The sequence below is a fragment of the Cyrtonyx montezumae genome, unplaced genomic scaffold (genome assembly GCF_038088225.1).
Source record: "Cyrtonyx montezumae isolate F1298 unplaced genomic scaffold, pur_monq_1.0 scaffold_6, whole genome shotgun sequence".
Taxonomy (NCBI): Eukaryota; Metazoa; Chordata; class Aves; order Galliformes; family Odontophoridae; genus Cyrtonyx; species Cyrtonyx montezumae.
In genome coordinates, this window is record NW_027072067.1 from 14,381,218 (window position 1) to 14,396,703 (window position 15,486).

General features: G+C 42.6%; 1 protein-coding gene across 1 annotated transcript in view; it reads right to left on the reverse strand.

Annotated features, from left to right (window-relative positions):
• Nucleotides 1-14,086, reverse strand: part of SUCLG2 (succinate-CoA ligase GDP-forming subunit beta) — a 106,472-nt gene extending 92,386 nt beyond the window's left edge. Inside the window, exon 1 of the mRNA XM_065749572.1 lies at nucleotides 13,965-14,086. Coding sequence (XP_065605644.1) covers nucleotides 13,965-14,048 — 84 coding nt within the window. The 5' untranslated portion in view covers nucleotides 14,049-14,086. The remainder of the gene's footprint in view (nucleotides 1-13,964) is intronic.
• Nucleotides 14,087-15,486: the final 1,400 nt, after the last annotated feature.

The following is a 15,486-nucleotide window of genomic DNA, read 5'->3' on the forward strand; positions in this document are numbered from 1 at the left end:
ATAGTTGTACGGGCAGTCCCCACGCTTTAGCGGCTGCCCACATGGTCTTCTGCCCAGCATGCCGCAGCTTTTGATGTAGCCAGTAAGCGATATTCTCAGATGGAGAGTTCTCAACCCATCTAACTCGGGCCAGTGTGTCGGCTTCATCATTTCCTGGTGACTGTAGGGGTTGATGACCAGAAACATGGTAGACACACACAGTTCTGTGTTTGACTGTATTCCATATGTCTAACCACATATCTTTGCCCCAGATCGGTCGGGAGTGGATAGTCCAATCCTGGGTGGCCCACTGTGCGATCCAAAGAGTGAGCCCCCGATACACAGCCCAACTATCTGTGCAAATATTCAGGATACCATCACCAGGTTCTTTGGTTATAACCATCCACACCGCCCGCAGCTCTGCCCACTGGCTGCTTTGACCATCCCCCTCTTCGAACCAGATTGTGTCTGTGGCAGGATGGTACGCTACTGCTCTCCACTTACTTGGGTTGCCCTTGCTGGACCCATCCGTGTACCAGGCATCTTCAGGAATAGGATATTTTCCTTCCTGGACGGGACTCTTCTGTGGTGGAGCAACCGAAGTTTGTTTTGGTGCATCACTATGATACGTTACTGGGCCAAGAATCTTCTGAAGCTCTTCTTTCAACGGTGAGGAAGATAGACTACTCCTCTGACTGAGATAGGCAACCCATCGTGCCACCGTCTGCGCCTGGGCCACCCCCGTCTTAGGAAGGTGGGTCAGATCTCTTACCCACCCCTGGATTGGCAATGTAGTCTTGACTATAACTTCGGCCGTTTGGGTTATTGGCTCTACCGCTTGTAATGCAGAATAGGCAGCCAATAACTGTTTTTCAATCATACTATATCTTTCCTCTGCTCCATGCCACACCTGAGACCAAAATCCAATGGGGGTCCGAACAGAACTCTGACGTTGCCACAGGCCCCAGCCAAAGCCATCTTGAGTTACGTGAACATCTAGCTGAGCTGGAAGGGTAGGATCAAATATACCCAGTGCCTGGGCTTGTTTAACTGCCTGTTTCGCCTGTTGAAAAGCATCCTGTTCTGTTCTCCCCCAGTCCCATAATTGGCCCTTTTTGGTAAGTCTATATAAAGGTCTCAGCAGCTGCGCCAAATGAGGTATAAAGGAACGCCAATATCCCAATATACCCAGGAATTCCTGCAGCTGCTTTGGTGTTGTAGGGACTGGAAATGCCTGAACCTTATCTATGACGGCATCAGGTAATACTTTGGTCTTTCCTGACCAGACTACCCCTAGAAATTTTACGGACAGTCCTGGACCTTGCACTTTTTGAGGATTGATAGCCCATCCTCTTTCACTTAAGTAGGCAGTTAATGAATCTGCTGCCTCCCCTACTGCTTCCAGTGAGTCGGATGTTAACAGGAGGTCATCAATATAGTGGTATAGGTTCACACTGTTTGGTTTCCTCCAATCAGCCAGGTCACGTGCCACCAAATTATGACAGTATGTTGGTGAGTGCACGTACCCCTGTGGCAAGACCTGAAAGGTCCACTGCCTGCCTCCCCACGTAAATGCAAATTGATCTTGTGATTCTTTAGCAATAGGTATGCTAAAAAACGCATTCGCTAAATCCAGGACACAATGGTAGGTTTTAATTTCCCTACTAAGAGTGTCCATTAAGGAGGCAATATTGGGTACGGCCGCATGGATGGGCGGCGTGACCTTATTCAGTTCCCTATAATCCACCGTCATTCTCCATGTTCCATCCGACTTCCGTACTGGCCATATGGGGGAATTATATGGGCTGTGTGCAGGCCTTATAATACCTACTTTCTCTAATTCCTGCACTGTTTTTGATATTTCTTCTTGTCCACCCGGGAGTCTGTACTGTCTTACATTAGTAATCCGGCGTGGTTTTGGCAAACAAATGGGCTCATGTTTCGCATGGCCCCTCAATATTGTCCGTATTGCCCGGATACTAATGTACCTCTGCCGTAGTCTGAACTCTCCCACAGTTGTCTGGAGAGCCAGACCCCATAGAATGTCTATGCCCAAGATATATTCTGGAATTGGGGCAATCGACACCTTATACTCCCGGGGCGGGAGACGCCCAACCCCCAGTTTCAACCACGTCTGGGTGACTGGAATAGTCTGTCCCCCAAACCCACCAATCATCACTCTATTACCCTTAAATTTCGTTGGGTCTCCATATATAATCGATGTTTCTGCGCCAGTATCCACTAGAGCCATCACCTTCTGCACATTTGTCCTGGACCAGAATATTGTTAGTTCTACATAGGGCCTCCGGTCACAGCTAGAGGCCCTATGGGGACCAGAATTTTCCGTTAATCCATGAATTTTGCCAGATCTAAATCTTTTGCCACAGGTGGCTCAGGCACTGTAGCCTGTGACACCTGCGGATATTTTTTCCTTCTGTTCGGTATTATAAAGTCAGCCAAATTCCAGGTTGTTGTTGGTGTTTTTTCTATAATTCGTACTCCCGATTTTCTGGGAGCACTCTGAAATTTCTGATCATTTCTAAGCTGTTTCCACAGCTGTAACAAAACATGGTTGGGTTGCCCATCAATTTTGGTAAATGCAACCCCAGCCCGTATGAGATCATTAAACATAGTCCTCCGGGATACCCGTACGGGGCCTGATCGGGGCATCCGTGGAGCAGGCTTTTTAGTTCTAATAGGGAAGGCCTCAGCATCTTCCACTATACGAACATTACGCCTGGTTCTTACGCGCTCCGTCTCCCCTAAGTCTGCTACTAACTGGGCTGCCTGCTGTACGATGGCTTCTGATGCCACCAATGGATTTAATATGGAAACCAACATCCCATATAGGTGGGAGGGGGCCTGCTGTAGTATTAGATCTCTCATGCCCGCTGTAAATTTTTCCGTATCGGGGCTTTCAAAAGTGTCCGCATACAGAGCCTCCCTCATACCCAGTTCTCTGATATAGGTCTGGAGGTCCTCCATAGAGGACCACAAACCAGTATTAAGAGGGATATCGGTTTTGTTGGGCCATGTCAAGCGGCATGCAGCCATCAACCAATCTATAATAGAATGGTTTTCCTCATTATAATGGACAGCTGCATATAATCTTTGTCTTAATGCCGGGTTTATCGTTATAGATGCTAATTTTGACATTTCTGTTCCATTTACTAAAACACTTTCAGCTCCTGCATCCCATAACCTTAGGAGCCATGATGGTATGCTTTCTCTTGGTTTCTGATGGAACCGTTGTACTAGGTCCATCAACTCATTGGCTGTATATGGACGAGCGGTCACATGGAGGCAGGTTTCTGCAGGGGGCCATTGGTCAGGAGGCACCCCTGCTGGTCTATCCTGTACCTTCTTTGTTTTTTGAGTTATAATAGGCCGAATCTCGAATGGGTCCATCATAGATGGAGTTTCGAGATCTGCCTTAGAGATCTTTTCCCCTGTCATATCAGAGTCTTCTTCCTCTGATTTTGGGGTGTCTTCTACCAATATATTCCTTATTTGTCTTGTGGGGACATTTAGGCCAGGCTTTTTGGTTGTTAACGTACCCAGCTGTTGTTCCAGTTTCTCAATACGGTCTCGTAATAACTGATTTTCAGTTTCCATATTAACATTTGCGACATCTAACTTGAGTATGGCCATTACTAATGGCCAGGCTACTGCAGAGGCAGCTAACCGCCGCTCCTTAGTAATAAGTATGTCTTTATCTAATCCTACAAAGTAGTCAGTCAAATAAGATGGAGAAGGAGCGGCAGTCCCTGGAACCCGCATGGGTCCCCATTTCTCAATAACGGATGCCAATCCATAGTAGGGTGACCCCATGAATCCTGGAATTAGACCAGGGATTGTCTGTTCTAGGGGGGTAACGTTCTCCCCCTTGGCCCATTTAAACATATTCCAAATAAACGACATTATGGATTTAGTTAGAGCTGCCTGGCTCGCCAAATGTAGAGTAAATAACTCCTAATGACGATACTCCACCAGGGAATAGTATAGAAGATGGTATATTTCAAGTAGTTCTATACAAACAGTTATACAGGTAATACAAAAGAGAAGATGGCTCACCTTTAAGATGACAAGGCTCGCAGAGGACTCCACATGGGAGGGATCTCCAAGAAGAGATCCTTCCCTGGTGGTGGTCAGCCCTTAAATGGGGTTTGAGAGAGGAGGAACTAGGCTCCACCCCTTCCACCCACACAGGTATATCACCTTCACCTGTGCCCCCATGGCTGACTTGGTGCTCACCTCAGGTGACCAATCAGTGGTTCAGGCCGTGATTCAGCAGTTCCCATACAACAGGCAGCACTGATGAGTTCCATAAAGTCCTAGAAAGTATGGCTGAGTTATTTCAAATGAACAAAAACATAACTGCATGCTACATAAAGGAATAATAAAAGCCTGGCAGTGAGTGAATTGTCAGGTTCAGTTCTGTGCAAGAGGCAAGTTAAAAACTTCCCACCTACATATGGCTTTACCAAAGAAATATGCCTGCTGGATTTGATCCCAAACTAAAATCAGACTGACTCACCGAGGATTTGCTTCTTCCACCTGTAAACCAATATTTCCTGCCATCAAAATATATATTTAACTTCAGCAATGTATTGATTGCTATTCTGTTTAGACAAACAGTGACCCTTCAGCATTCCTCCTGAATTTGATTCGTCATTCCCTTGACTCTCTTTGTGTTGGTACCAATTGGTTGGACGTTGGAACATCAGGAGTGCATTCATCATTTTCAAAGTCTCTGGTTGCTCTCGAGGCTTTTTGCTCTGTTTATCTCTTTCATCAAAGCCCACCTTCTAAACCTTTACCCAGCAGATCCAACCCAGAAAGGTGCTCTAACAAATACCACAATCAGAGGATGACTAAGGAAAGCAGAACCAAACCAGCTCACACTATTCTCTATCTTGAAACAGATGTACAAAGTCAAAGAGATCGGATTAAAAATGGAAAAATCCCCGGATAGTTCCTGTTTCATTTTATTTCAGTCATAGGAAAGCACATGGGAAAAATACAAGTCTTTGTATAAGTTTTAGAGGCATCTCACTAATGTCTTGAATATCTCAGAGCATTGCAGATAAAGTGGTGAGGCTTAGTTAAACTTTGAGTTTCCCTGAGTAGAAGTGGGGCTGGAAGAACTAAACAGTTATTTTAACAAAACCATAAAGCCTCCCTTAATAGCTCTCCTGATAGCTTGCTGCTACAAGTAACACTTTTAGTTCAAGAGTTCCTGAACATTTTTCTCTATAACTCTGTCCTATGTTCTTTTGCTTTTACCTTGTCCACCTTCCTGTCCCTTTATAATCAGTCTGATTGCAAACTGATTGTTCGCAAGCTCAGCCTCTGCTCTCCCCTAGAAATGATGTGCTGTGGTGCTGCTGTGTTCCTACACACCACACTTCACTTGGACCATTAGCTCAAGGAAAATAAATAAATAAATAAAAAGAACACGACACAATTCTGTTCCAGTGTGTCTTCAAGTCGCAAAAACACCACAGCTTTCTGATTTGCCCTTCTGTTTACATTTCATGCATAGAAGCAGAGACAAGAATAAACGCAAATGAGTCCTTCACTCACTACAGATTTAAAGCCTCCAGTAATGATTATACTTTACAGACTTTTTTTACAGCTTGCTTACAAACAGGGATCTTGACAGCTATTCTGTAAATATGCTCTCCCACCCACTAAGCTCCATTGTGGAGTACAAGGAACAAGGACAGGGCCAGACTTGAGCTCTTTCTGTCAGCTTTATTCTCCTTATCTCGAAAACCAGCATCTGAGCCCACCTCCTTTTGCACTACAAGGTAGATTTTAGCAGCTATCACCCAGATAACCTTCATGAGTGCCTGTGGACACGTTTTTACTGAGGACTGCAGATCTCAGGAGTACAAGGGGCAGTGGTAGGAAGAACAGCCCCACAACAGGAGGCCCCTGAGCTCACAGCTCCCTTTCCCACACCTTGCCACCTGTTGCTCAGCATGAGGTTCTGTTTGGCAACCACGGATTCATCTCAAATTAAGGGGTGCATGGCCAAATCCCTCACAGCCCTGCCCCACAATACAGGGCAGTGGCAAGGCCTCTATTTACATACAAACACTAAAATAGAAATTGCTGCAAATTTAGCGCCAGCGCATTTTAGACACTGACAAGTTCTCTGATGCACTCTGCTTAGCATTTAAAGGCTTTGCACTTCTGGAATCAGTTTCAAAAAATAAAATAAGAATACAAATTCACAGATCCAGCTTCTCCTTTTCTCATTGTGCTAGCTATCAATAGCACTCCTCTGCATTAGTAATTAATCTTAGTCAAATTGTGCCCACTTTGTTTATTTGACACTTCAAAGCTTTTAGAAAAGCACACTTTCCTGACCTAAAATAATAAAGGCTTTGAAGTATCTGATGAAAACAAACTTACCACCATATATAACTGAGTCATCAGTCGCAGAAAATACCATGATACATTACCTGCCTTTGTAAATGAAGGCAGACTGGTGGTGATATGCATTACTTAGCCAAAAAGGGAACTGTGTAACCTTCTTCACATAAATCAGAAATAGTCATCTATTTTAAACGTTATTTCTGCTCTGGCCTTACGAAGTGTTTAAGATTCCTCATTTTTACAAGATTTAAATCATATTTTTATGCAAATATGAAGAAGTGTCCTACATATTAAATACAGCCAGGAAAAAAAAAACTACCTTGCCACCAACCATGAAATATAAAGAGTATGAATATAAAGAGCCCACTATGAGTTTTTCCTAAAGCTCTCCCTAATTAAGCTTCCTGAATTATCAGGAACCTCAAAGCATGGTCAGTAAGTTGATCAGGAATGTTTCTGAATTCCTGACTCAAATAATCATACCTATCAAAGAAGCTTCTTGCACTTGCCATGCCCTGGAAAAATACTTTGTCAAGCATTAGAAATCACTGGTATTTTAAGAGAAACACCAATTAAGTGTCAATTAAGATCGTCTGAGCTCTATTTCTCAACATACAGAAGGAAATATGAAACATAATCACAGTATTTGTTCCTGCTCTTCAATACTTGCAGTGAAATCATGATAATTTCCACGCTGCCTAATTATGTCATCACAGAGATTACGGCTTTGAGCACTAAGCAGCCTAACACTCCAAAGCAATAAACATGCAAATGTCCACAGCAGTAGAGAAATATAGAGAAGTATCTGCAGTAACAGTCTTACTTGCATGCCTAAGTCGTAAGTGGTTAACAAACAAGTGCACTGTATGGAATGGACTGCAACATTTTCTATCCCAGAAGCATCACAAAGCTGACTGATGTATAGCTTTTGTTTAAACCACCTCTTATTGTTAAAAGCACTCGGTTTTACTTAGACCACTTGACTTAGACCTATATGAAATGAATGCAAAGAAACAAATGTACAAGAGGAAGACAGTCTCCTGGCTTCTTTAGGACTGCTGCACAGAAACCAAAACCTGTCACAGAACAGAAGATGAAAGTATGCTTCTTAATAGGAAACTAAAGGTTACGAGCACTTTTCCTTACTCTGCAGGACACTTCTTCTTTATTAATATTTCTTCATTATTCACTCTGAAAACTCACCCTGCTGCCATCCTCTAATCTCAAAGCAAGTCTAGGACATCACGAGCAGCATTATCTCTTCATCATCAAACAGACTGACCTTAAAGTCTATTTCTACATTTCTTACACCACTGATCAAACATTCCAGGCAAATGAAAGTCTATTTTAAGTCATCTTTAAAACAAAGCTATCTGCAGATTCTCGCCTTCTGCAAACACAAGCACATTCACCGCCTGTGCTCAGCTGTTTGTGAGGATTGAGGCTTTCAGACATGTAGAAGTGCAGTGCACAATAAAAGCTCATCAGCGAGCTGAGAGGTAGGGGAGAGCAATCCTTCACCAGAAAAACGTCCGTCAAGTAGCTCTTTAGAAAAACTACCTACCTGCAAGTTGATAACATTAATCAGGCACTAAGCAACCAAGGGCAGCAATGAAGCCACTGTCAACCCAAGTGGCTGCTCATAAAAGACAGCAGAGTAATGAACTGAAGTCACAAGTCCCATGCACGAGGGGGACAAGAAGTAAAGCACCAACTCCGTAGGGTCAGCAACACCACAAAGCACTGAGAAATGACCAGACACTGCAACCCTGAATCTAAACTAAGTAACCCCTCAGCTTCCTCTGCGTGTCATGGCTTTGTTTCCTTGTATAGGCTACATGGTAGCTAGAAAACTGATCCACCAAAGTAACTTCCGTTAACACTACTTAGAGAAATAATTACTGAAAGGACATGGAAAAAGGTCCCTAATAGGCAGGCTGTGCAGCAAGGCTCCTCCATCCCTGGTTGACATCTGACATAAGATCTATGCTGCTCCTAAAACCCAAAATTATAGCAGCCCTAACACAGATCTCAGGTAAATTAAATGCAGCCCTAAAAGAATACTCTCAGAGTACATATTATTCCCCAGCCCTCTCACAGTGTTTCACAACACATTTAACACAAGCCCTAAATACCAGCTCCTCTATTCCTTAAATTTACGGCATTGCTGTAGACTATTTTAAAATGAGCCATCTAAGTGAGAAACAAACCCAAACTGAAACTCTGCATGAAAGAATTTAATTAAATACTTTCACTGTTTCCAATGTGTTTGGAGAAGCAGAGTTGAAGAAGCTAAATAATTCAGGGGAAAATAAATTTCTTATGCCATCTTCAGACCTTAAACAGCTAAGCAAGGAAGATGTTGATAATGAAAAGTATTCTACTGCTTTTAATAGCACTTTCATCTGTAATTTTCACAGATATCTGTATTCTTTACCTATCACTTATCTATAATTTGCATATGTAATCCTTCCCATAACTGTAATTTCCCAGACAGTTTCATACCAATACTATGTAGGAGAAACTTCGTTGTTTTGGGGGGATTTTTTTTTTGTTTGTTTGTTTGTTTTTTTGCAAAGCTGTAGCTGCTTTCTTGGCTGCCACTAAATAAGCAGATGTCAAATTAAGCTGTTCTTTTGCCCATGGATCCCTCAGAGGAAGAAAAAAAACCAACAACACAGCATTCCATGAGCAACTGTTCCTGGCTTTTAATTTGCAGCTTCAGATTTTTTAGTCAAAAGTCTCAAGCAAGAAGACAACTCTACCACATATAATCAAAAACTTGTCCACAATTTTCCATTCCAGGCAATTGTTCCAAAACTTTCACATCTCTCAAAGAATTTAAGTGGGCAGGAGTTAAACACCAAAGCGAAGTAACTATAGAAAGAGTGATTCTCTCTCCTCCTGACACGAACTAAGATTCCTGTTCATTGTTTATACTCCTCAGTCTACCTATCCCTGTACTACCTTGCTGTTTTCATCTTTCCCAGTTATTGCTCCCACAAGCTTCCTTATTGCTCCACAAGTATTCTAAATGCACGCTGTATGAATGGGTGAAGTTGCTGATGCTCTCAAAACATCTACCATTTCCAGACAAAAAAATCACCCCATTAACAATTTAATCATCAAAAGCAAACAAATACACAAAAATCCTCTTGGTCTAAATCGAGTTAATGCCCACCAAATGCTGAAGGTCAGTATTGTGGCTGGTCCACCTTCCTTAAGACAAACAACACTTTTCACAGTATTCTATCTTAACTTCTCCCCTCAGTTTGATACTTACACTTACTGTTACCTAGTTAAAATAAGATCAATAACTCACTATTAATTATGGATCAGTGTTTAATTACCATTCCCAAAGTTACTGTCATAATCAGTTGCGGTGACAACCTGATTCCTATCTGCGTCCTGTGTTTTATTAAAATGCTGAGGTGGGAGATGAGCATTCAGCTCTGATACACAGATGGCTAGAAACTGGCTTCATCAGCAGAGAATATTAAAGAAGGGAATTTTCCGCAGAAAATCCTTAGGGTATGTGCTCAAAGCTGCAGATTATAGTCTCAAGCATGCACAGAAAGATTGGACTGTCTGAGGCAATAACGAGCTGAACTGCTTGCTGCAGGTGTGGACCACAGCAACAAATCAGGAAGGGTTCAGTAATCCCAGAACTGTCCAGGTAAGTGCATCCTCAAGACAGGGTAGGGGATCATCTCTAGGCAATAAATCAACTTCTAACTAAAAATAAATATTCAAAAGGGGGAAAATGTTCTACTTGCAAGAAACAACCAAGCTTCAAGCATTTCTGCACACACCTCACTTTCCAAAAGAATCCCACCATCTCCCCACATCCCTCAGAGCATTCCTGTTGGCAGTCATCAGCCAACATTAGACTAAATGAAAGAGAAAGAAACAATCAAAAAAAGTGAACAGTCATACACACTGACAATACTCCAGAGAGAAATAACAGGAGGAAAGAAGAAAACTTCTCAGACACCTATAAAGGAAACACAGTTTGTCTTCTTACAACAGTACCTAACACCTCAAGAGGCCGATCAATGAAAAAACACTTGCATTTATAGCAAAAATTTTAGTTAATCCTAAATATACCTAAGCAAAAGCTATCTTTGGGTGAACTGGTTGGGAATTCAGAAGGTGAAAGAGTTCACTGATCTATAGCCAGGTTTAAGAACATAAGCATCCCAGGTAGTTCTCAACCAAATGCCACATTCATGAAGCCTATCCCTTCTCAGCTCATTGGCCCTATCCTCTACTTAGATGGAAGTACAAAGAATGGCCAATAAAAATAGAAAACAGCAATGACTTGCTGCTTCTAGATAACACTGTAAACAAACGCATGTTGTCTCTAAAACAGAAGATTCATCAGTATAAAGCTATTTAAAAAAAAACAAAAACAATTTAAATTAGTCTTAAGATTATATCCACAACTTCATTTCCATCTCCAAAAAGGAGGTGTGTTTAAGGGAACTACCAGAAGGAGCAGGCCAAACTTCTGTTGCATATTGGCATTTCAGTGCAGCCTACAGCTCAAAGAATGTAGGGTTTTTTTTATTTAGGTGGACATAAAAAATATTGCTCATGGAAGTCAGTAGGCTCATGTAATGCCTGCCCCAAGTGTAAAATATTAAAAATTAAAGCAAGACTGACAATCAGGAAAAGCCAAACGTAGAAGCAGACTGAACCTTCAAGAAACTTTCAACAGCAACATAAAGACAAGAAAAAAGCAAGACTTCTGGGGAATGAGTAGCTGCTCAAGTCATAAATTACAAGTTATTTTCAATAACGTTTTCCCTTGCATGGAAGATCATTAACTTCACTTAGAGCTGATAACTTCTTAACAAAGACAAAACTTCCTCTGTTCAGCATTAACGAGGCTTCACAAGTTGTCAAGTTTAAGGAACTGAAAGCATCTGCAGTGAACAATCTTGTCTATTTTTAACCCACACAGAATTCAGTAGATTTTAAAACAGGAACATTGCTGCATCCAATCTTTTCTTATTTATTATGAAATATTTTCAACATGCATGAAATTTGGAAATATTACGGCAGGACTGCGGATGAGCTTAGAAGGCCAGGATAGGGCTGCATAATGCACTCGCTATTAAGTGATCATTGTATTAGAAAATTTGAGTTACCTTAAGCATTTTATTACAATTCTGACTTAATTGCTCCTTATTTATATTCATCGCTGAAATTCACTGGATCTGAAGCTATTTTGAAAACACAGCATTTTCCCAAAGGGCCGAATCCAACTCCCATTCAAATAAACAGCCTTCAATGGAGCCTATTTGTTGCTAGCCAACAAGATTGAATTCTGCTGCAGAATGTTCCCTGGAGCGTTTGTCACAGCTCTTTACAAATACTGCTCCAGTAAGAGCAGGTCTAAATACGCTTGTCCACAAGCACTGCAGACAACCGAAATTTATCTTTTATCTTCTTGAAACATTTGGTCAGATTTAAACTCCAAGAGCACAAAGAACTGAATCCATCAAGAAAAAAAAGAAAAAGGAAAATAATAAGATTTGAGAAGTTAAAGAAACAAAGGGAAAGTTGGAGGATGATAAAATATTTTCATGTGATAGGATCAAGCATCATTTATTCCACCCTTAAAGTTACAGAGAAAACAAATGTTCGTTCACATAGATTTTTATGAGAGCACACAACAGAACTTCTCAAAACCCTTGTTTCAACATAGCTGTGAGCAGCACCAGCGGTTTCAAAATGAGTAATTCTGCCACAAAATGTACAAACACCACTGCTATCATCAAGCTTATGAGGAAAGATTTTAAATCTCATCAGGCATCCACTTAGGCGAGGTTATGAAAACAGCAGAAGGCACTGGTTCAGAAACAAAACTGATCCACAGTGCTTCTGCCTGAGAATCCCGGTACCAGAGCTCCAACAAACTGCTCCAGCACATGCTCAGCTGGTCGCAAGACCAGAGCTTTCCAAACATGGAATAATGAGGGGAATCCCAGGAGAAACATTTTGAGAAATTCAAGATTATTTGCTGCTGCGTTGGGCTTTGAGGGAGAAAGCAGATTTTACTGTTTTATGGTAAATAAATCAAGTTATTGGCGCAAGTTCTGGACGGAATTAAGTAGGGAATGGTACAAACGAAAGCAGAGATTTCAATGGGAGGACTCTCCCACGCCTTGCTACCTTGTAGCACTGCAACACAGGGCACCACACGCGGAGAAAGGTTTGCAGTTTGAAGTCAGATACCATCAAAGTTAGAGGATGATTTAGGTATGAATTCTATAATGCAGAATCACAAAAATGAAGGCCTTTCCATAGAAAAAATGCCTTTCTTCAGAGAAAAAAAAAAAAAAAAGGAATTGATTTGCTGTTACACTGTATAAAATGCGTTCTTGAAAACAGTTTGTATGGAAGGAGAAAAATTTGGGAGATGCTCTTATTACCTGGCAGTTCAGACACAAGAACATGTCAGTTACCATACTAGTTCAATGGCTCCATCTCATAAGTCACATAGAAACGCGTTTAAGAACTTGACACATTAATTTCTCACTAATTTTGAGAATCTGAGCAGATATGCCCTATAAGATCTCTCCAAATCAGAGCTCTACAGAAACAAAAAGAACCTGCTTCTGGGTTTGGTATTGTAGGGTCAGAGTCATTCAGCCATTACAACAGAAACACACCTTCAACACAAAGCATGAGCACCAAACCCTGCCAGGAGCAGCAGGATTGCTAATCAAGGCAAAGATCGTCATGTATATACACTGATAAGTGAAAACGCATAGCCACACGCATAGGGAATAGATGTGTAATAAACCAATTGCTCAACTGCTCTGAGTTCTGCACCCAGCATCAGAAAAGCAAGCTTCCCCAGGCTGAAGGACAACCTATACTGTAAATCCCACTCAGCTCAGATGGCACACAGCCACGAGCATCCAAGCTCGAAGCCAGCTTCATTCCCCCAGGAGGCTTTTGCTTTTGGGGAAACAACGTTCAGGAGCACGGACCGAAGAAGACCACCGTCTGGTAGGTAAGAAGACAAAATAAAGGGGCAGGGAACAGTACTATCCCAAATGTACGCATGTCATTTTGTCTTCAGTGTTTTGCGGTGGAGGTGCAGCCCAACCCTAGCGGTGAGAGCCCGAGCCACCAGCTGAGCACAGCTGCCCCAGTGAACTCGCAAGTGGAACTGGAAGTGGCCAAGTGACACCTAAACCAAACTAACCAGCACCAAAAGGCCACGCAAGTTCCTCCCAAAGACCAATTTAAGCCTCGAACCCCTCTGGCAGAGCCGCACTCCGCTGCTCCCGGACCTTTGCCCCGGGTACGGGCCAGCGAGAAGGGATAGTTTGTTTGCTCCTAATGCTACAAGTATGCTTGTCTGCAGCAACACGCGTTTGTCTGTTGCAAACACAGCGGGGTCTCAGGCTCAGCACATCCCTCGCAGTCGTAACCCGACCAGCGACAGCGGACGGAAAGCAAAAGCTGGAGAGACCACGCGGCTGAGCAGAGCCCAGCGGGAGCCGGGGGGGAAAGGCTCCTAGGGACGGCGAGCTGCGCACAGAAGGACGGGGAGCAAGGCGGCTCCGGGGCTCACTCACCGGGAAGCTGCCCCGCATGCGGGCGGATCGCAGGGCCAGGTCCCGCAGAGCGGAGCCCGCACGCACAGCCGCGGGAAGCGCCATCTTGGCCGCGCAGCCCGCCCGCCCGCCGCTGTCTCCGCCCTGCCCCGCTCCGCGGGCGGAAGCGCAGCGCGGCCCTCGGGGTCCTATCCTTCTGCAGGGGAGGACGTGGGGAGGGGAGGCTGCGGCGGGGTTACGGTGCTGCTTGCGGTAGCTTTTTTCCAGACTAAAAGCGCTGCTTTAATTTTGACCCTTTTATGAACTCGTCCTACTAAGCCCTACTCACGCTATTGAGTCTGAGACACTAAATCACCTCATCCCATCCACGTGGGGATGGAGTGAACGCAGGTGTGACGTGTCTGCGTGGCTTGCTTTTGGCAAAGCTCCTACACCAAGACCGGCTGTCTGTTTCTGGTTACTCCGTGCGGAACGGAGCGTTGAAACAGTTCACAACGAACTGGGGAGTGATGATGGGGGTTTCAAAAGAAAAAGACAACTGGAAAATTGACCAGCAAATGAGATACCCTTATTACAGCTCAAATTAAGTTCGCCTATATGGAAGAATGAATGCAGAGATGAGCACTGGAAGAAGGCACAATGCTGAACATTGTTGGCTCAGTGTTTGGCAGTGAAACTTCTAATCCAGGGTGTGAGGGCGAGCAAAGGAGAATTTTCCTGTCAAGACTTTGGACTTTTAATCCTAAACATGGTCTTAAAAAAAAATCAGGACTGGATATCTCCTTTATAGGACTTTAATCAGTAAATAAATTACACTTCTATTAGAAAAAAAAAATCCGCAATTTCATAAAAAAACAAAAACAGAGATGCTGGGAAAAGCTGAAATTGAACAGTTTTGTCTTTGTCTCAACAATTTAAGTAATGCAATATGTTTCAATAAAGAATCTGAAGATGCAGCTTTTTGATAGCATTGAGCAATAATGTATGGTATCCAGTATTAACCTAGGTATTACTGCATGCTTGTTCTTTCAAAATGTTATATATTGCCTTTGGTATTATGACAGAGGAATATAATTTCATTTTTAGTTTCATGACTGTGGCTCAATAAGCACAGTGTTTCCTATTCATACAAACTATTATGCCTGTCTGTATTAGGTTTAGATATATAACAGGTATATAAGCCTTCAGATAATGCGTGTGCATTGCATGCAACACTATCATTTAATGCTACGTGGAGCACTTTCACTGCTTAATATAAGTAGTGGAGAACCTTCTTTACTGTATTTTTATTGTTTAGATTTGGTAAATGGAAAAACACTGCAAACACACAGTCTGTGTTTGTCACCAAGAGATGATTTTTGTGTATCTCTAGGGTAGAAGATATCTGATTTTTGATGTACGAAGGGAAAAAGTATAAAGATTCACTGTCTTCATATTTAGTCTCCTAAATAAATATAAACCAAAGCAATATATGTTGAGTAGATCACACACAGCAGGGCAAGCAAGAGCCAGCTTTCTCGCCATGTGGGGTAAAAGGATACGT